Genomic DNA, 23,244 nt, shown 5'->3' with positions numbered 1-23,244 from the left:
ACTGCTAAGGAATGTCTCAAATATTTATGACCCTATTAAATCCCACAGAATTAATGCTGTAATTATTCTAAACCTATGTCAGCTGTGATGGATGCTGTAGATGACCCACTTTACACATGGGGTATTAATCTCTGCTGGATGTCACCATTTTCTTGTGTTTCTCCTTATATCTGTAGACATTTTAGCCATTAGCCCTTGCTGCTTCAGTGAAAATACCCAAGTTAGTTTGCTGGAACACATTGAATTATCAACAACAAAAGCAACTTTTCACTCTATTAGTCACCAGTTTCTCACTTTACATTACCAAAATGACAATGATTACCCTTTACAATTCATAGTTTAACCAATTATATTCCACATAATGAAAGCCCGACACTGGCATAAAAGAAAAATGATATATTTTCCTATGATTTATTTATTCATATTTGATTACTGGTGTGTATATTGCATTTACAATTAAATACCAGAAATGAGTGTGTGTATTCTTATCTCTCACAATAAAATAAATATACAAAATGTATTGGGCATAGTTTATAGAGTCAGAAACTTCAGAATATGAGTGTGGTGTCCCCTCATATTGGTTTCAAATGAACTCAAAGAAGAATATTCAAATGAGTAGTGTTATAATAATTTTATTGAAGAAGCTATTGTATCTTATTTAAAATTCTTAATATGGTGACTTATACAAAATAAGTGCTCAATAAGTTTTTGTTGAATTGAATAGAACTGCACTCTGTTGGAAATGTATCTTATTTATTTTATCTTGGCTTATAGCAGCTTCTACCGAGGGCATATATTATTCCTAAAAGTAATGCTGGTAGTATAAGTAACTCATACTCCACATTTGATTATTAAGGGACAAAACAAAAACCCAATACTCCTTGCCAAAAATAGTTTCCTGTTACTAATGTAAATCTGAACTTCCCATCTAATAATAAATTTGGTGAAATCTTGCGGAGGAGCATTTATTTATTTTGTGGTTATATTTAACAGCCTGTAAAGCTTCTAAGAAATTTCAAACAAACAACTACTTCTGATTTAAGTTATAAATCTCAAAATGTAAACAAATCTTTCAAATACAATTTCAGATTGCTTAAAATACATTTGGTCCAAGTATCTTTTAAGATGAAAAACACAACAAAACACTATTGAAGTGACTGAAGTTAATAAAAATTCAAATATTAGGCTTCCATTAGCATGTGAAGCGAAGTACATATTTAGTTCAAATTGTACAAATCTAATTTCCAAACATAGATACTCTACCTTCATTGAATCCTCAGGTAAGGTTGGCTTGAGGCTCAGTTTCACGGCTACTTGCCACTTTTCCTGAGTCTCTTTGTCTTGGGCATATATCAGGAACTTTGCATGCTCAGAGGAGAGGGGGAAGTTTCTCACGGCATACACCATACCATCTTCATCTACCTTAAAATCTGCTGGTTCGCTGCTTTCATACTGTACTTTTCTTTTTCCATTGCAGTTGCTAAACTTCACTGTAAAAGACAATAAATATAGAAGTCTAAGTATGTATACTCTAAAAGCAGAGAAAACTAATATCTAAATCTACAGCCTGCTTATGTGAAAGGATAAAATGTAGTAACACGAAAAACAAAACTTTTATTTTTACATCATTAAGGGGATTTTCATAGTAGAGAATATCCGACCATGGTTCTGAGGTGTTCCCCAGCATCTTCTTGTTTCAAAGCCTTCCCCTTTCCACCCCTCCCCTGGATCCTGTGCCCTCAGAAACATCTACTTATCCCATTATGCCTCTCACCAATTTTTGCCTACCACTCCCTAACAAACTCCTACTCATCCTCAGATCCTGGCTCAGATGTCAGTGAGGGTAGAACAAACCCCTTGCTCTCAGCCTGCATACAGCAAACTGAACTCTGCTATCAGTTTTGCCTGACACGCACTGGGAGAGGTTCTTCTGAGCAAACTATCTTAGCTATCTTGTATACCTTGCATATTTCCTGAAACAGTCTTAATACATAATTTTTGAATGAATGATTAAAAGAAGATAGCAATACCATTTACTAATTTGAATGTCCACTATGCTCTAGAATTACAAAGCCTATGGTAATTAAAGGTGAGTAATTTGCAATTTCTAGTCCTCGTGGTGCTTATAATGGTTCTACAAAGCAGTAACAATTGTATAATTTTCAAACAAATAAAAATAAAGGTGTATATCAATAAATTTTAACTAAAAATATCTATGTCTTAAGAGTAGAAAAATCAATCAGCTTATGTCTCATCAGATAACAGAAGTTAAACCACATCCTTATAAATGTAGAACTAGACATGTAAGCCAAATAAAATTATAAAATAATGAAAGTATTCTTTAAAGATTATTTCTTTTGAAACCCTTAAGCATTTCCTTTGAAGAAAAACTCTATGGGAATAGCATAAAGGAATCAAAGAAATGCAGTTTTTCTCTGTTCTGTAAACATGTGATATGCTCTGACCACAATTCCATAGGATACAGTTTGGAGTGAATTAATAGGTACACATTACAAAATGTAATCATATACATCTTTTACCTTTTAAGAATCTAAGTAAATTTATTAATAGTCCCATCCCACATAAACATTGATGACAGTTCTTTTGTTTTCATTAATATAAATTCACTGAGATGTGCACAGGACCACAGAAAAGTAACAGGCAGGTTTATTTCCCTCAGCGACCATAAAATCCCTGATAACAGTAATAAAATACTTTATTGGATATATTATTTTTTCACACAATACCACATCTTTCAAAAATTTAAAAATAAAAATAAAAGTTGTATCTCACACTAAATTATGTTAAACCAACATATTTGTTTTTGGAATAGAAGTATCCCAAGAGATACTTAATTACCCTATCTTATATGACATGCGATTTAAAAGTGAAAAATGGGAATCCTTTCTATAGAACAATGCCATCTACTGCTTATCTTTTATTAAAGACAACAAAATGAAAAGAAAAATTGTTCGGGGAAACACTGCTGAGAAATCAAAATTAAAATCTTTTATCATCTTTTTGTATAAGTACCCTTTTTTATCACAAAAGGTATTCACAAAACTTAAGAACATATAATGTGGATCAGAAGTATTACATACTCTTCTCCATTTTAATGTTCACTTTACCACTCTAGCATTAATCCTCATCAATTCACACTTGGATTATTCGGTCTGCTTCCTAGGCAGTCTTCTCTCTGCTCCAGGTCATTGTCCAACCACTCCTAGACCAAAACTCTGCAGTGATTTTCTCCTGCCTGCTTAAAATCTGAATTATTATAAGTAAACTCTCTTACCTAGTAATTTTTATACACTTGGTCTCTTTAGTAACTAATTTACATCATATTCTAACACATGTTCTTCCCAGTCAGATAGATTTCTTGGTCTTTTCCCACCTCACTGTGGTCCACACCCAGCATGCATCATGCCTTCTGGGTGGCCCGCCACCTCTCCCATTCTCCATGCCGCAAGCTCCAGAGCCAGGCCACTGCACAAGGCAAGTTAAATGGGATGTCCTGGTTCAGCAGACAGCAAACCATGCCCTCATCTGAAAAGGTTCTAATATTTCATTTTAATTACTTGTTTTTACATTTCTTGTCCATGGAAACATGTTAGCACTGTATTGTTATTATAATGACTATAATAAATAATCTCTACGTATAAATGGCTTCACATAACTAGATCTCTCTGTAAGCAGACCATATACCCACATTAGCTTCCTGGCGCTGAGTCTTGGTTGGTTCTTTTGTTTCCTACAACACCCAGCAGTGACAGGTACAGTATATATGTTCATAAAATATCCAGGGGTCCATTGTATACATTAATATCTTACATCTTTTTTTAAAAAGCTGGAAAACAGATGGGAAACTTAGAAGTATGCCCAGCCTGCTATAGCAACACTCAGCAACCACAACAGTAACAACATGCCAGGGACTTAAATTAATCTGGCTTTGTATTAGGTTGTTGGTAGTGAAAGAAAATGAGCTAGTACTTGTTGAATGCCAGGCATTGAACAAGATATTTAAGATTAGTTTACCTACTTTAACATCAACAATAACCTCCTGACTTGGGTATGGTTATTCTTATCGTACAGAACAGGAGAAAGCTCAGAGAACCAGCCATATCCTGGCTGTCTGATTTCTAGTCTTATTTTCCCTACAATGCGTAAGCGAATCTAAACTTTCTTAAGTTAGTGAGACCTAAACCTTTATTAAACAATAAAGGTAAAGAAGTGACAGAGACTTGATAAATGCTTGTGAAGAGAACACTGCCACATTAGATCTTTGAAAGTACCAAAGTAAGTAGCATCTTCAAAAGGAATTCTTAAATTGGAGCTACCTTAAATATCCTACAGAGGCAAGTAGGTGGAACCCCTTAGGTTGATGTGAATAGTCTGCAAGCAGAAGAGGAAACTTTACTCTTGCTGTTATATGACTGACTATTCTCTTAATTTGGTACTCAACTACCTGCTTGGATTCATGTGTCAGAATGAAGCTGGAGGAAATAGAAGGAGGCCTTTGAAAAAAATGCATTGGCAAAGAAGAAAAATAGTCTTTTCCCAAAAAGGGCCACTGCAAATCCCATGAATGCAGAGTGGTTGACCTCAGAGAGTCCAGCACTGGAGAGAACTGTTTGGCGGAATCCACATAAAGGTCAATTATTTAAAGTCAATTAGTTTTTCTGTCACCCTTGTGTGACCTAACCTATAACCAATATGAATTAGTTTAATACATATGCTATTAAATTGCTGTGGGTTTTGAAAACAAATGCTAATTCTTATTTGCTGTGATATTAAAATAGAATAAGCAACGTGTTTAGCATTCAGGTTTGAAGAAATGTTTTGTGTTATATAATTCCATTTATACACACAATCAGTGGAAACAACATCATAAATGAAAAAAGTTCATTGCCAATTGACGAAGTTTTCCTTGGTGAAATGTTAGTTCTAACTTAATCTTGTGATTGTGAACTAATGCAGGTACAGTGCCTGGCTCACAGTGACATGCTTAATCAGTGATAACCATGTTTTACTGTTTTCAAGTCACACAAATTAAAATACTTACTAATTCATGGTATGTTATGAACTGAATAGTGTTTCCCCCAATTCATATGCTGCAGCACTAATTCCCAGGACCTTAGAATATGACTGTACTTGAGATACATTCTTTAAAGTGATAATTAAGGTTAAATGAGTTCATATAGGTGGAGCTTAATCCAAAATGACTGGTGTCCTATTAAGAAGAGGCAATATGGACACAGATACGCACATACATGGGAGAAAGACCATGTGAAGACACAGAAAAAGCGTAGCCATCTGCAAGCCAAAGAGAAAGGTCTTAAAGACACCAAACTTGCTAACACTTTGATGTCAGATTTCTAGCCTCTAGAACTGAGAAAATAAATGTCTGTTGTTTAAGCCCCTCAGTCTCTAGTAGTTAATTATGGCAGCCTTAGCAAACGAATACAATGGTTAACATGTGGATTCCATTGTTTAACCATTGCTTAATATTTATTGCCTGTTGTTTTGTTTTTATGACTAAGGTGCAGCTAGGGATACTTTCTCATATTTGTTAAGATTCACCTGCACTCTTGGAACAGGAGCTGGAATTTACTCAAGAAGAATTTTCCCTTTACAGAAAATTGTAAGTCCATGGAAAAAGATAGAGAAAACTACTGTTACAGGGCTACTATGTATTCATGACTTATAAGTTACATTTATTTATAATCAATAAACTTTTTAAAATGTTTCCAGGAGGATGACAAAATATGTGTACAAAAAACTGGTGATAAACAAAAAATGCTTCTTGGAAGAGAGAAAAAGATAGCCAAGAGACATGTTTTAATTATTCAAATGATTAAAATTAGATATAAAACTTAACTTTGAAAATGAAGAAAATAAGGTAAACATCATAGACATGTGACTCTTGTAAAAAGAAATAGAATTTAGTAAAACCAAGCTGTTCTTGTTAGTACAACATTTTCTTAATGGATGGTAGATAAAGAACCCTGAATAACATAATAAAAAAGACTTTCAACTTCTGTTCCAAAACATAAAGCAGTTCTATCATTTTTAATATGTTCTTTTATTCTTGTTTATTCTATTACACTTAACCCAACTTTCCCCGCTTTGCCCTCCTCTTCCCAGCCCAACCCCCACTCACAGTCATTCCCCACATCATTGTCCCTGTCCATGGGTCATTCATACATGCTCTTTAACTAGCCCCTTCCCCTTCTTTCCCCCATTCCCCCCTCCCCTCCCCCTCTGGCAGCTGTCAGTCTGTTCCATGTTTCCATATCTCTGGTTCTGTTTTGCTCATTAGTTTCTTTTGTTCATTAGATTCCTCTCATAAGTGAGATCATATGTTACTTGACTGGCTTATTTCACTTAGTATGATAGTCTCCAGTTTCAACCATGCTGTTGCAAAAGGTAGGATTTCCTTCTTTCTATCTGCTGCATAGTATTCCACTGTGTAAATGTACCCATTTTTTAATCTATTCTATACTGATGGGGACTTAGATTGTTTCCAACACGTGACTATTGTAAATGGTGCTGCTATGAACATAGGGATACATAAGTTCTTTTTAATTGGTGTTTCAGGAGTCTTTGGGTATAATCCCAGCAGCAGAATCGCTGGGTCAAAAGGCAGTTCCATTTTTAGTTTTTTGAGGAAATTCCATACTGTTTTCCACAGTGGTTGTTACCAGTCTGCATTCCCACCAAAAGTGCACTAGGGTTCCCTTTTCTCCGCATCCTCACCAGCACATGTTGTTTTTTGATTTGTTGATGATGGCTATTCTGACAGGTGTGAGTGATATCTCATTGTGCTTCTAATTTGTATCTCTCTGACGGCTAGTGATGCTGAGCATCCTTTCATATGCCTATGGGACCTCTGTATGTCCTTCTTGGAGAAGTGTCTGTTCAGGTCCTCTGTCCATTTTAAAATTGGATTGTTTCTCTTTCTGGTATTGAGTCATAATGAGTTCTTTGTATATATTTTGGAGATTAAACCCTTGTCTGATGTATCAGTGGCTAATATGTTCTCCTATATAGTCGGTCCCCTTTTAATTTTGATGATGGTTTCGTTAGCTGTGCAGAAGGTTTTCAATTTGATGGAGTCCCATTTGTTTATTTTTCCCTTTATTTTCCTTGCCCTGGGAGATATATCAGCAAAAATATTGCTGCATGAGATATCTGAAATTTTACTGCCTATGTTTTCTACTAGGATGTTTATGGTATCATGACTAACATTTAAGTCTTTCATATATTTTGAGTTTTTTTAGGCGTATGGTATAAGCTCGTGGTCTAGTTTCATTTTTTTTGCATGTACCAGTCCACTTCTCCCAACACCATTTATTGAAGAGGCTATTTTTACTCCATAGTATGCTCGTTTTTTCCTTTGTCAAATATTTACATATATATTTTTTATTGATTATGTTATTACAGTTGCCTCAATTTTTCCCTTTTTCTCCATCCACCTGGTATTCCCCCTTCCCTCCAATAATAGTTCCCCCACCCTTAGTTCAAGTCCATGGGCCATGCATAAAAGTTCTTTGGCTACTGCATTACCTATACTATTCTTAACATCCCCATGTCTGTTCTTAATCCACTAATTGTACTTAATCCTTGCACCTCTTCACCCATTCTCACCCTTCCCCTTCTGGCTGATAACTCTGCAAATGATCTCCATATCTATGATTCTCTTTCTGTTTAGCTTGTTTGCTTAGCTTGCTTTTTAGATTCAATTGTTGATAGCTGTGGATTTATTGCCATTTTAGTCTTCATAGTTTTGGTTTCTTCTTTTTCATAAATAAGTCCCTTTAACAGTTCATGTAAAATGGCTTGGTGATGATGAGCTCCTTTAGCTTTACCTTGTCTGGAAAGCACTTTATCTGCCCTTCCATTCTAAATGATAGCTTTGCTTGATAGAGTCATCTTGGCTGTAGGTCCTTGCTTTTCATCACTTTGAATACTTCTTGCCAGTCTTTTCTAGCCTGCAAAGTTTCTTTTGAGAAATCAGCTCACAGTCCTATGAGAATTCCCCTGTAGGTAACTAACTGCTTTCCTCTTGCTGCTTTTAAGATTCTCTCTTTATCTAACTGTTGGTATTTTAATTATGATGTGTTTTGGTGTGGTCCTCTTTGTGTTCATCTCGTGTGGGGCTTTTGGTGCTTCCTGAGCTTGTATGTCAATTTCCTTCACCAAATTAAGGACATTTTCTTTCATTATTTTTTCAAATAATTTTTCAATTCCTTGCTCTTTATCTTCTCTTTCTGGCGCCCCTATGATTTGAATGTTGGTATATTTAAACTTGACCTGAGGCTCCTTAGCCTATCCTCATTTTTCTGAATTATTTTTTCTCCTTGCCGTTCTGATTGAATGTTTTTTTTCTTCCTTATGTCCAAAATCATTGGTTTGATTCTTGGGTTCAACCACTCCACTGTTGATTCCCTTAAATTTTTTCTTCATTTCACTTAGTGTAACCTTCATTTCTGCCTCGTCTTCTTTATGTTGTTGAAGTACCCAATGAGCTCCTTCAGCATTCTAATAACCTGTGTTTTGAACTCTGCCCATGATAGGTTGCTCATCTCCATTTTGTTTAGTTCTTTTTCTGGAGTTTTGTTCTGTTCTTTCATTTGGGGCATATTTGTCTCCTCATTTAAAAGCACACCAATAAGTTAGATGGGGCAGAGCCTTAGGTAATACCTGGGCAGGGCAACCAATGGGAACCAGGTTGACTGAGTTTCCCATATGGTGTTGCTGCTCTGTGTGGAGGGGCTGCTGTCTGGCCTATGGGGTTTTGTCCAGGAGGAAGCTGTTTCTCAGCACTCACCCTGATGCCAGACAATTCAGTTTCTCCCCATGTGCCACTGGTGCACCTCCAGCTGCTGCCCTGGTGCTGGAGCCCAGAAGGAGTCAGTCTGCATAAGTCCTAGGTTTGTCTTGGGTCCTGTAGGAGGAGACACCTGAGAATCCCCACCGTTTCTCCTTCCATCCCAACCCCCACTACTTTTTACAGCCAGAAGTTATGAGGACATGTCTTTCTGGCACTGGAACCCTGGGCTGGGTGGTCTGGTGTAGAGCTGGGATTGCTCACTCCCAAGGTATTCCTCCCGATACTTATCCACCACACATTTGTGTGGGGCCACCCATTCCACATCTCTGCCCTCCTTACCGGTCTGGATGAATGTGTATTTTTTAATTCCTTGGGGGTCGGACTTCCACAGAGCTAGATTTTCTGATGATTCTGGGTGAGAGTTGTTTTGTATTTTAGTTGTAATTTTTGCTATGTTTGTGCAAGGAGGTGGGCTGTGTTTACTTATGCCTCTATCCTGACTGGAAGTCCCCCTTTGTAAAATATTAACTGACCATAGAGACATGGTTTTATTTCTGAGCTCTCTATTCTGTTCCACTGATCGACGTGTCTGCTCTTATGCCGGTACCATACTGTTATAATTACAGTGACTTTGTAGTATATTTGATATCTTTAGTATGTTTTTTTCTAAGAAAAGGTGACTATACATTTAAAAATAAAGATGAAATATATACCTTGCAGTGAAACTATTCTGTACTATATTCAGTGGATACATGACATTATCCATATGTTAAAACTCATGAAACTGCACAACACAAAGACTGAAACCTAGGGTAAACCATGGATTTTAGTTAATAATGCATAATGTTGGTTGTAACAATTTTGTCACACTATATAAGATGTTCATACAGGTATTTCCCACTTTTTAAAAATTTGGGTTATCCCATTTTGCCTTAATCAAGGCCCACATTAGTATCTGTTTTTGCTAACCAAAATAAACCTGAAATAAATTTTCCCTTTTATGAAAAAGACAAAAAGCAAAAATAATGTTGTGTGTGTTTTTTTTTTTTCCCTCAGTGATCAGTCACAGGGGCAGTGCACACTCCGAACAGTGAGAGTGGACTTGCCAAGCTCCTTCCCTGCGTCCTATACTCAGCATCAAGCACCATAGCTTTGAACTGTATATGTGAACAACTGTGCTTTGTGTTGATTTATTTTGTGTATTCATTAGCAAGACGTGTCATCCAAGGCTATCGAGGAAACCTAAGAGAGCTATAAAGGTGTTACACTTAGACTAAAACTGGACATAATTGTTTCAATTGTGGTGAATAAAATAAAGACAGCATGCCAGCTGCTTGAACTTGCTTCCATCCACCATTTGTACTATTTACACACAGGGAGTGTCTTGAAAGCTGCCCAAAGATACCATTGGTTCTGCAAGTAGCAAAGTGGTCTCATTTAGTTGGCATCCAGTAATGGATAAAATGGGAAGAGTCCATTGCTTGAGTGCATTGGTGAGTGTACAAAACTTTGGTATTATGTCATTCCTGTTTTTACCATATGTTAGCATTATTTTAGATTTTATGTGTTATTTGGTATCACTGGTAGGTTTTTTGGGTCTTGGGGCAGTCAATTTTCTTCCATAGAAATTAATGGTAGTTGCCTTTTCATTTTACTCCATTTTGGCTTAAGAAAGGTGTCATGGGAATGTTCTACTTTTGGATAGCGCAGTAGAAAAACTTCTGGGGGCAGAGGATATGGATTTCTCCATACTTTGTCCTAATATTTTTGGTAAACCTAGAACTGGTATAAAAAATACTTCCTTACCCTTGATAGTCTGACCTATCACATTTTTAGATATTTGAAAGGACTGGGTAGTTGTCCATATCCTCGGTCACTCACAAACAAGCAGTATATTGTCTCAAGGTGGTAACTGAATAACTTTACATAAACACCCTAGGTATGGATGAGTTGCTGTTTCATGAATATCATAATACTTTATCAGACACATATAGTAAAGCTGAAATTCTATTCTTTAAAAAATAATCAAGAAACTTAATTTGAAGTATTCTCCTGACAAAACAATTTTCCTTACATTAAAAAATCAATTTTGCCTAAGTGCTCAGATAAGTCAAAGTAGAAACTCTAGATTTCATATCATAAAAGAAAAGAAAATAAACTTCCTCAGACAACTAAAAGAACAGGCTTGATCCACTGGATCATTCAAATTAAAAATTACTCTACATTTGATTAAATATTTTTAGCTAAACCCATTATAATGTTAAACAAGAAATTTATTATTAGACCCATTGCATACTTTACATAATATGTAGGTACTGTGTTAACATGATTAATACAAATTAAACATCAGGAAAATAATTATTTTAAAGTACTTCTTACTGTTAAAGCAATACATCAAATTAATGTTAACCATAAAACCATAATATCCTTATAAAATATTAACTGGAAACCATGGATCTTACATATTAAATGCATTAGCAGTTTATAGCACTACATAAACCATATGAATAAAAAGGTGCAAATACTGAGATAGGGTTTATAATTTTTGCTCAAGTAAAACATTGTATCATATTTAGAAGCAATTATAAGGAACACTGTAAAATATTTTTGTGCCTAAATATGCCTTTAACCTTTTAAATTGTTTTCCCACATTAATTGATATTTATGAAGCATGTTGGGAAAACAAATAGTTTTACAGTATTAACATGTTTTCTTATTTATTAATGAATTAAATATCTATTAATGAAGGAATGGGAGGGAGTAAGATAGGGAGGAAGTGCCTCAACAGTAATATTTCGAAGTGTTTTTACTTAAGAAATTCCAACAAAGAATGGTCACTTAGTGACAAACTGGCTCATAAATCTGAAAAATATGCTTATTCTTTTGTCACCCCAGGCCCATTCTGAGTTTATATTCTAGGAACACTTTGTCTTCGAAAAATATGGTAGCCATTTCGTGGTCTATCAGTCCTTTCCACACAAGCCTGATGTAATACACTAGAGATAGATTGGGACTGTACATATGAAAAAAGTCATTCCATTTTCTTTACACCATGTAATTATGATATAAGATGAAATATAAAATTTTAGGAAACATATCGACTATTAAATATATATAAAAATGCTGTTGACTGCAGCATTATTTACAATAGCCAAAACATGGAAAGAGCCTAAGTCCCCACCCATGGATAAACTGATTTAAAAAAGGGAATATTATTCAGCCATAAAAAAGAATGAGATCTAGCCATTGGTGATGACATGAATGAACCTTGAGGGCATTATGCTAGTGAAATAAGTCAGAGAAAGACAAATACCATATGCTCTCACTTATATGTGGGATTAAAACAAACAAAAAAACTAAACCTGAGTTCAGAGATACAGACAACAGACTAGTTGTTGCATTGAGGTGGGGGTGGTAGGGCTGAAGTGTGGTGGAAATGGGTGAAGGGAGTCAAAAGGCACAGATTTCCAGTCGTAAAGCAATGAAGTCAAGGGATGCAATGTACAATGTCGTGACTATAGTTAAGGATACAGTATCGCACATTTGCAAGTTGGTAAGAGAGTAGATCTTAAAAGTTCTCACCACAAGAAAAAAATTTATGTATGGTGAAGGATGTTAACTAGACTTACTTTGGTATCATTTCACAGTAGAGCTGACCACCGAACAGCATGGTTTTGAAATCAGGTCCGCTTACATGTGGATCTTTTCAATAAATATACAGTCAGCCCTCCCTATGCCCTGGTTTTACATACGCAGATTCAATAAACTGCAGATACAGAGGGCTGATTATATGCATTGTTCTACACCATTCCCTTTAAAGGACATGAGCATTGGGGGTTTCGGCATCTGTGAGAGGTCCTAGGACCAATCCCCCACAGATACAAAGGGGTGAACAGTTAAGTTTTGGGGGAAACAAAATTATACATAGATTTTCTACTGCATGGTAAGGAGGGTGCTGGCACCCCTAACCCCTACTTTGCTTAAGGATCAATTTTATATACAAATATTGAATCAATACATTGCATACCTAAAACTAATACAATGTTATGTATCAATTAAATGTCAGTTAAAACCAAGAAAAGTGAATATAAAGTTATAGAGCTTGTTTTCATGGAATAACTTTTTTATAACAAGCTTACTAATTCAGATATGAAATTCTTGGTAATTACCCTCAATGAAAACTGTAATTTAAAAAAGTTGGTGATTGAAATGGTAGCATGGAATTCATCCCTTTTCCTCCAATTGACAGAAAGTTTCTTTCTTGTTGCAAACCACGAGGGATACATCCTTTAAATTTCATGATCCTTTTCTTATATTGACAAAGATTGTTAGAATTCCTTGTTGAAATGCACAAGCTTTAAGTTTTTTTCAAATTAAGTATTTTAAAATACTAAAACTTTACTTCAAGCATAGGCTGGTATTGCTTTAAAAGTCATAATTTTCTGTAAGATTAAAAATATAACACCAACTAATTATCACAAACAAATTTTTTTTCCTTTTTCTAAGTTTAAACTTTTGCTTTAAATCCACAAACTGTGTGCGTATGTATGGTATTTTTTTACACGGTCTTGGCAGTTTTCAATTAAGTTCACTTGGGTGCTCCAAAATTTCAGTTAAGTAAGCTATTTTTTTTTCAAGCTAATAACTCTCCAACAAATCTGCAATGAACAACATTTGAACACACAATGTACTTTGGTATATATCAGCAAATATGGTTGTCTAATTCCTTATCTAAGCATAAAGCTGTAGCCATTTATCTTCATACGATCAATTTAGGTGGAATTACATTTTATGATAAACTTTTTATATACAAGAGCTTCCATCTGAATAAAAAGCACAAACAGTCTGGGCTCTCATATTAAATTCTTGATGTTTTTATCTTTATAACATTTACAGCCTTTATACCTGCATGCCATTAGGGCCAGAGCAAACAGCTGCATGCAATGTTTGCCAACATCCTATTTTAAAGTATTTGTCTCTTTGTTTACATAATTTACAAAAGTTAATTTTGTGGCTATGTTTTTGCAGGAAAAAAAAGCTCTTCAGGGATTCTAATCACTGATATTAACTAACATATTAATCCCTTAAAGCCATCAACATGCAATGCTAACTTTTTTTGATTTAATAATCTTTTTGATTAGTGCTGTCACTATGATGTGGTGATATGCCATCATCCCCTCTCCTGAGTGTATTATTCCAAAGTGGTTCCTTTTCTATTTCCTGTACTTCACTGGTTCCCTCTATACTGTTAACAAGCTATATACCGGCTGGTAAAATAAGGAGTTCTGCATTGATGTGAGGCATTTTGGCTTAAAGCATTAAATCTATACTTTTATAAGTGGCTTTTAGAGCTTGATCATATAGTGCTCTACTGAATCTCATAAAGCAATTTTTCCACCTTCTGCTTAAGAGAGAGTCCAAAGTTTCTCCTGCCTCAAATGGCTGTTTTGGGTATGCTGCCACAAAATTTGTCCTGCATATAGCTTCATTTGATCACATTTGAAATTAAATAAAACTTTTAAACCAGGTATGAGAATAATTAGGATACATAAATTCTAATTTGAGGGAGTCATTATATTATCTAATTAGCATCTTAAACATGTCAGGTGGTTCTTAGGAAATTCAAGTCTTTCCAACTTTCATCCAAATTATGCATTGGTTAGAAAAGTAAACAAAAGTAAAAATTGAAATCTAAAGACAAAAACAGACTGCAGGGATGTATAACTTCAGATAACCTATTTTCAAGTAATATATATGTAATATATAAATTATAAGTATTTGTAATTATATAATATTAAATATATGTGTATACGTAAAATAAATAGTCATTTGCATTTTAAAAATGATTTAAAGCATACAAAAAGCTTAAAGTTATTCACATAAGTACAAATTAGAATATTGAATATTCATGTTCATTTAATCAATAAATATTTAAAATAAGCACAAAATATAGTCACTTCTATAATCAAAAACCATTTTGAAAATAGTCAATATCTGGAACTTAAGTCCTCTTTAATAACTTAGTAAATTTTTATGTCCAGAAAAACCAACTAATTTAATCCTTAGAAATTTGTTTTAAAAAGTCTATATAAAATTTAATGTAATATAGACATTCTAATTCTAATAAACACACAAAAATTAATCACTGACTTCCATAAAGAATAACACTAATTGTCAACATTAAAATCCAATAGGAAGGAAGGAAAAAAGTAAAAGAAGAAAGAGTGGAAAAAAAAGAAATGATGGTGGAAAGAGGAAATAAACAATTGAGAAAATCTGAGAATTTAATGATTCTTTAGTACCTATCAAACACATAAAACAATTTATACATATCTTCTATTTTGGAATTAAAGAGTGAAAACTATGAGCAAAAAATACAAACCAATTAAATTAAAATAATAATAAAATGAATGTTGCATAAAATCTTCACTGATACAAAAGTAATGGTCAGATAACCGGGGGACTTCAGGAGGAACAGGGACTTTTTGGTACTCGCTCCAAGGCTGAGTTCTTAGTCAAGGAGTTCTGAGGAGATGCTATGTGGATACTTGGGTCTAGACGAGTCTTATTTGGCAAATTAGAAAATAATAAAGTTTCAGGAAGTTTTTAGAAAAAGCCACAAAGAGCATTCAAATATAATTTTAAGTATTGTGAGTTAATTATTAAACTGCTTCATTATTAAAAGGCCTTCACATTTTTAGCACTATAAAAGAGTTGAGTCATGTGTATCTATAGCCTACATGTGCTCCATGCTTGGAGTTCTGGTTGAAAAACACTGATGTAGATTGCAGTACCGCTGAAATATTAAGGTGCAGGAAGGCATTACTAATAGTTACCGATATTTGCAGTTTTCCTCCCCTTCCTAGACATTTCTCATCTCCCTTGATCTTAGGCATGATCATGTGGTTTGCTTTGGCCAATAAGATCCAGGGACTGAAGTGACACACATCACTTACTGGCAGAAGCATTTAAAAGTTGATATCCTCCTTCTCTGCAGTGGCAATTATGAAAGAACATGCTAAATGGAGGAAATATAAGATGGAAAACCCATGGATGCGTGGCATGAGCCACTACACTAGAGTTTCCTCAAAGAATCACCTGTTTCCACAATGGAGTCTCATGAAGGAGAAATGGACATTTCTGTGTCAGGCACAGAATAAGGATGGTAGCTGTCAGCACAGCACATCCCAGCCTATCATGCCTGATAAGGCCTCAACTTGAGTGATTTAAAAGTCTTTTCAATGCAGTAGAATTACGATAAAGTATCTATGAAATAAAATCAACTGGAATCAAACAATGTAGATTAAATTTGTAAAACTAAAATATTTCTTAAGTGTCTTGGTATTTCCGCACCAAAAGGAAAGGGTTTTATTATAATGTTCTCTGAAATTTTATGAAATATATTACAGGATATGTTATTTCATTTTCTTTTCCAGGGAAAGCCACGTAATATTTAACTAACATCTGTATTCAAATTGCCACAATTAAAAGAAAAGTATAAAAATTTATAATATTTGTCTTTGATATGAAATTGAAAAATAAAAACAAGCAGGAGAGATAATATAAAAGAATGACTATGACATCAAAAATATGAAATTTAGATTTTCAATAGTCCAATAATGTTATGCATACAATTTCATATATTATACTGTTGAAAAAGCAGTAAGATTAAAGCATTCTCTCTTGTGTGCATTTTAAAAACTCAAAAAAATTTAAGTTGTTCTTCACTTTATTGATATTCTTCCTCCAGGCCTCTCTATGCTGTGAAAGTCAATGAAAACTTTCTTTTCACAGATTCCAACTAATAATGTACAGAATTATCAGTGCTCAGTAAGAATTCTTCTTCTCTCTCTTTGCAGAATGTGCTCATTAACAAATTACACTGAAATATCACTACCTCTAATTAAATTACTCTGACAGAGCACAGGTTGTATAGAAACTCTTTTTCCCAACAGTATGGTTATTATTCTCTGAAAGTTGGTGCAATTTAGTTATTAGCCTTGTAGTTCAGGCTACTTATCTCAATAAAGAAAGAATCCTAATTCACAATTTTTGTGACATCTGTTATTTTTTAAACTTAAGAAGAGTTTTTGTAATAAACTTTACTGAAAACAGAAATTCTTGCAAATTGTTATCAAAAACACTAGAAAAGGAAAAGATAACTAATCTCTATGTAAATCAATTCAACAAATGTAGCCTAAAAATATGTCAAAGAGACCAGAAAGAATGAATGTCTCCCTAGAATTCTCAACTTAGTAAGATATTGGCACACCAGGGTAAAAGAGAATGTCCTATGTTTTACAAAACTTGAATAAAAGAGGTACATGGAATATAATGCTCATTAAGCACAGTAGCCCTACTTGTATGACATGTTATTACATTAACTAAAATTAAATTCCACTGAACTATTAAACTATTACATCCAAAACCATTTGCTGATAATAAAGTTACAAAACAAACAGGGTAAGATTTTATCCTAAACACTTAAATCAATTTAAGAAATATTTATTCCTTTGCGCACTTTTAGGAGAAAAAGATCATGGTCACATACAGAGAAATGATGTATATAAAACAGCTCTTGAAAATTTGCCATAATTATATATAATTCATAGTTTAAAACATGAATTCCCAATTTTTACTCCTTATTTCCCTCAAGGATATATCAGCTCACTAGCCATAGGAAAGTGCTTTATAAATAGCAAATTTAAACTTTCTACAGAAAGCAAATTATAAAAATTTAGCAAAAGTAGCACCAAACCCCACAATATTACATGCATTATTTCTAAAGGCTGTCTATGTTTTCTAAACATTAGCAACATGATGTGTATAAAGCATTTAATACATGCAGAATTCCGTAAAAATTTCATCAATGTTATTTATTTCATAAAGCCAATGAAGTTATTCAAAGCACTTGCATAAATTCCCTAAGTTACCAATGAAATTTAAGTAGTAAAACCAATTAACAAATTCTAATATAAGTTCAAGTAATGCATTATTACTTAGGAAATATCACCACATAACCTGGGGAAAAAACATGGTCGTCCAGTCCATCTTTTATTATTGTCTCAATACACCATTTTTCAACTTTTTAAAGAATTATTGTATAAATCCTACAAAACTGTTGGAGCAGCATGAATGTATTCTCTGAACCACCTACATAGATAGTATGTCTTAGAGCCAGTTCCACGCACTCCAATTTACCACATGTAGTCACAAGGAAAACAGGACAATTAATCTGTGACATATAATTTAAAAGTGGGCTATGTTTCTTAATGCATTTACCTAACACTAATAAAGAGCTATTTAAAGATTATAGTATTTAATTTTACACAAATACATAAAGACTTAGTTGAATAACTCTTTCTAGTTTCCACTTATATTAAGCAATATTTTATGCTTACTCAATTATTATGTGTCCAGAACTGCAGTCATTTCAAAATGCTGTCGTTAGTGCAAAACAAACAAAAAAATAAAACAATGTTGAATACATAGAGGGAGGGCACATCTTCAAAAGTTTGCCCTCCCTCTATGACAGCTTGAAAAGAACACCTACCTACCTCATCTACCTCTGTGAACACACCAACTCAGCAATTTGAATAGCTGGTAAAAAACTTGCTGTTTCAATGGACAATAATAAGCTTTATATTCATTAATGGGTTGACATTTCCTCTTGGAGAAATGATTACACTTCTATTTCATCATTCTCATTAATTATATCAAAGTGAATAGGATTAATTGTAACATTTGGCCATCTCATGTACGCTGCTCACCATGTGATTTAGCTGAAAATATCACAGGTACCTGAGTGTTCTGCCTAGGAGCGCTGACATCAGCCCTCCCCTCCTGATGGCCACTAAGCACTCACAGTCCAGCTCTGTAGGTATACTTAGGAAGGGGCAAGGTATCTTTAAATTTTACAGAGATAAAGATTTTACATTTAATTTACACCATGTAAATGCATGAGCCTGTATTAAAGGATTTTTATTACGTTAACCAACATGATGTTAAGGCAAATATCCTGTGCACATACTATTTGCTTTTAACTTAGCTTTTATTTATTAGCTACAATAAATCGACTTAAATAAGCAGTATATCTTTTTTGCCTAAAAGCCCTTGCAAATATTACTGTTTTAGAATATATTGAAAACACTATTTTAAAAAATTAACTTAGTGTGGGCATTTGACTTCCAGAGGCATAAAAATAAAATAAAAAATCAAATGCAATTAATTGGAACAATGATAGAAAAAACACAGACCTAAATGGGAATGATAAAAGACCTATTAAATGTGAAATTTTCACCTAAAAAAACATTTTAAAACAAAAGATGGTTATTAAAAACCAAAAACAGATAGAAACTATAGGTACGAAGGAACTTCCAGATAGCATGGCATGGAACAATGGGTCTATGTTTTTGAAGTATCACCTTGCTCCAAATACACAGCGACAGAAATATAGTATAGCGAGTTAAAACAAAACAAGACAAAATCTAGGCAGGCTCAAAAATAAGATGAATATCCAGAAGTGGACTTAATGTTAAGTTGCCACCTGGATCTGAAGCAAGCAGGGGCAACCGGAAGTTCTGTTTCCAGAGTAAAGGGATTTGAAGGTGAGAAGAAGTAGGGAATAGCATTCAGGATGCCCCCTGATACCACAGAATGGGGTTGGGGCTGGCACTGGTGCTGCTTTTGTGAAAAAGCAGGATGAGAGATGGAAACCAAAATCCTACTCTCAAGGAGTCTGAAATCCCCAAATTACTACACACAAAAAAATTAAATAATAAGGACAGCTGACAAAAATCAACAGTCAGAACCTAACAAACAGCGAATGAAATTAATTTCACAGAACATTCTTTTGGGTCTCCTGACCCCACTGGCCACCCCTTCTCTACCTCTGTAAGACGCTTTAAGGTTCAGTCCGGGACCCTCACTTCCCTACGTTCTCACTCTAGGTGATTTCAACCAGCCCAAAGGTTTTAAAAACTACAGATATAAAGATGAATGTTGAATACATACGTACTAATCTTGACCATTCCCCTGAGATCTAGATTTCTACATCCAACTGACTACTTGCTGCCGCCACTTGGATAATCTAGCAGGCAACTCACACTGAACAGGCACCAAAGCCAAGGCTTGATTCATTCCTGTCTCCAGGCAACAAACTCCATGGTAAATAGTTTCAGCCCAAATGCTCAGACAAGTCTACGAGTTGATCTTGACTCCTTATTCCAAATGTAATGAATTTGAAAGTCTTGTCAGCTCTACTTTCAAAATACAGCCATTTCTCATTACCTCTCCTGCCACCATCTAACCACCAGCCACTGTCTGTACTAAATCACGGCTAGTGCCTCCAAGTGGCCTAGCATGTCCCCTCTTCATGGCACCCATAGTGCCCTTTAGAAACATAAATTAGATCCTGCTAAACAAAATCCTTAACAGGGAACAAAATCCCCAAGAGAGAACAAAATCCTCAACAAAAGCCCCTGGCCCTGCAACCTCCTCCTCCTTGCTGCTTCTCCTGGTCCACTGGGCAGCTGCGCTCCCATAGGCTGGCTGTCCTGTGACTCCTCCAACAAACCAGATTAATTCCTGCTACAGGTCCTTCCTGTATATGTAAAATATCACCCAATGCAGGATGGAGGGGAAGAAAGAATAAAATAGGAGTAGAAGCAAAAAAACTTGGAAAGCCGACAAGAGGTTCAATCAACTGTCCCGATGAAAGATTACTAGGGTCATTTTGATCTTTTATAGGCTTTATGGCTAGTTAAGGTTACCTTGCCTTCATTTTTTCAACTTTCTTCCTTTCTTTTCTTTACTGGTCATTGGCATTCCATGGATGATTGGAGTTGACGTTTTTTAGCCAAACCAGATAATGAATAAAATGACCACGAGACTCTCTTTTTACTTATATTAGCTAGTTTGACTAGAGATGAATGATATAAGTCATAAAATGAATGGGGGAGGAGTGCAACATGTTGTGTGCCTTAATAAGAGGTAGGAAAATAGAGAGGTAGCAAACAAAACTGTTCTGATGTTTGCAATATAGCAATTGGCGTAATGACCATAATATGCGGCCAGGGCTGGGATACCACTGAGTAACTATAGTCTGTACTCCACTGCACCACAAAGCCTCTCAAACAGCACTGGAACTTAAAAACTTGCAGGAGGAATGAACGAAATCCAAGTAGATCCTCAGCTGTAATGGGCAAGGCCAACAAGTTTGTGTTCATTCATGTACACAAACGGGGGTCTAGTATGAATTAAAGAAACTTGTGAGGGCAGTATCTCAATCACCAACTATAACCCACCTTCAGTGAGGATGTGTACAGGATGACTCCTAACATAAAGAAACAAAGGACAAAGGTGGATATTGCACCCACTTTCTCAGATCCAATAGCACAAGTAAATACCACTAACTTGTTTCCTATGCATTGTGTAAATCCATTCATCTATCTAACTATGTATAAAAATTTAAAGAGTTTAGTACTCTGAACAGAGTAAGTCATCAAATATTACTCTTATTACTCTTATTACTGCTGTTTCCAGTCAGGAGTTCAGAGTTCAAAATGTCTGTGATCATACTTCATTTGGATATTGCCTACAATGATCCAAATATTCATGTACTTTATTTTTGTTCACATATTAGTTTCTCACTTTTACACCCAGAAAAACTAAGGGCCACATAATATAAATTACCTTGTCCCACTGAGAGCGGTGGCAGTGATGACTCAAGTTCTTGGGGTCATCCCAAGGAGCACCCACTACATATTAGGACCAAGGGAAACTGCCATTTCTGGTCAAAATGAAAACTAACCAAATGATTCCCAGCCTACCATTTAAGGTGCACTCAGAGATGGATATGGCAAGGTCCCTGATCCCTAGGAGTTTAAATTTGGGAGGAAACGCCTTCAATAATTAAGAGTAAAGTGAAACAATATATAACAATATGGGCAAAACCAAAGCTCTTGCTATTTATTTTGGAAGAGTGGAAAGGAACCACTGAAAATGTTATAGAAATGGCAGCTGGCTTTTGATCTGAGCACAGAAGGATAAGCAAGACTCCAACAGGCTGTGTAGGGAGAGGCAAAAGTCAGGGGCTTAGCAATAACGGGGCATGAAGCCTGGCAGCCAAAGTGTCTTCACAGAGGCATCTGTGTTTAGACCAGTGCTTGGATCAGCACAATTATCCCCACTCAATGGCTGTGTTAAGGACAAGTCACTGGGAAGGATTTTTTCCTAGGGCAAATTTGTTTGGCTAGGTGTTTTTAGGGCACATTACCTTTGCTGGGGAGGAATTTTTATGGACTGAAGTCTTTATTGAGAAAAGCAGTCTTTAGTTAGGCTGAAATCCATGAGGCTGAAAGAAGAAATAACATAGGCACAAACTGAAGATCTAATTACTGATGCCCATGAATTGGCTCACAGAACTTAGGGGCAGTGTGTGTGCCATGCCCGTCTGACAGCAGGATTAAGTGCTAAAATGTAAATGCCATTGCAGTTTTTAGAAAAAGGCTTAGCATTTCCCCCTTCTCTGAGCCCATGGGTTAGACATGTTAATATGAGAAAGACCATTAATGGCACTTTTTAAACACAGGAATTATTCAAAAATACACAATATAAATGCAGGATGTGATGATAAAGAAACAGGATTGATTTCACAAATTACATAGAAAAATCAGATTCATTATATAACAAGCACGCCTTGTATAAATCACAGTCTGACCTACAGGGGCACTAAATATGCCCTTTAGTTTGGAGTAGAGTACAGGAGTAACTTCACCATCTAATGAGATGAATTATTAATAAAGCTAAAGGATACTAAATAAAACCCTGCTTTGTATAAAGGCCAACTTTAATCTCACGTATTTTATACGTAATCTTCAATAAAACACTATAAACTGTAATTTTATATGCAATTGAACCATACTTTCAACTAGTCCAACACAGAGTCCTTTTCTTTAAACAGGGAGAAATGGCATTGATAATGAGATTTTTATCATTCTTTTCTTGTTTGGTAAAGAAGTAAAATAAAATAATAAGAGCAGTGGACTATAGCCAGAAAACGCAGTTTTGCTTGCGGGTCCCCTGCATGGAATCATTCTCTCCACAGGTCTGAGTCTTCATTCCTTCAGCTGGCATGGGAGGGACTAGCCCCAGATGACTGCTAATAGCTTTTACAGCGTTAAGATATGCACCCGGTCCTCTAAAATTCAACATCCAAACAGGCCCCTGAGTGAGTTTCCCTGCTTTCGCTTGTACTCAAGTATTTTTGCTTTGTGTTTGTTTCTCTTGTTGTTGAGCAGGTTGTAAGTAAAATACAATGGCTTCTCTGGGACATAAGCAAAGGAGAACTCCTATAGGAATAAAGCTTTTCAATGGATTTTGTTCTAGTTTTTAAAAAGCAATAAATCCCA

The 23,244-nt window shown here is 35.1% G+C and overlaps 1 protein-coding gene across 1 annotated transcript in view; it reads right to left on the bottom strand.

Moving 5' to 3' along the window:
• Positions 1–23,244, bottom strand: part of CDH2 (cadherin 2) — a 210,638-nt gene that overhangs the window by 59,238 nt on the left and 128,156 nt on the right. The window contains exon 3 of the mRNA XM_090285686.1: positions 1,264–1,490. Within this exon, the coding sequence (XP_090141812.1) occupies positions 1,264–1,490 (227 nt within the window). The remainder of the gene's footprint in view (positions 1–1,263; positions 1,491–23,244) is intronic.

The sequence above is a fragment of the Furipterus horrens genome, unplaced genomic scaffold (genome assembly GCF_987537825.1).
Source record: "Furipterus horrens unplaced genomic scaffold, mFurHor1.1.pri manual_scaffold_8, whole genome shotgun sequence".
Classification (NCBI taxonomy): Eukaryota; Metazoa; Chordata; class Mammalia; order Chiroptera; family Furipteridae; genus Furipterus; species Furipterus horrens.
This window is presented reverse-complemented; position numbering and strand designations above follow the sequence as displayed.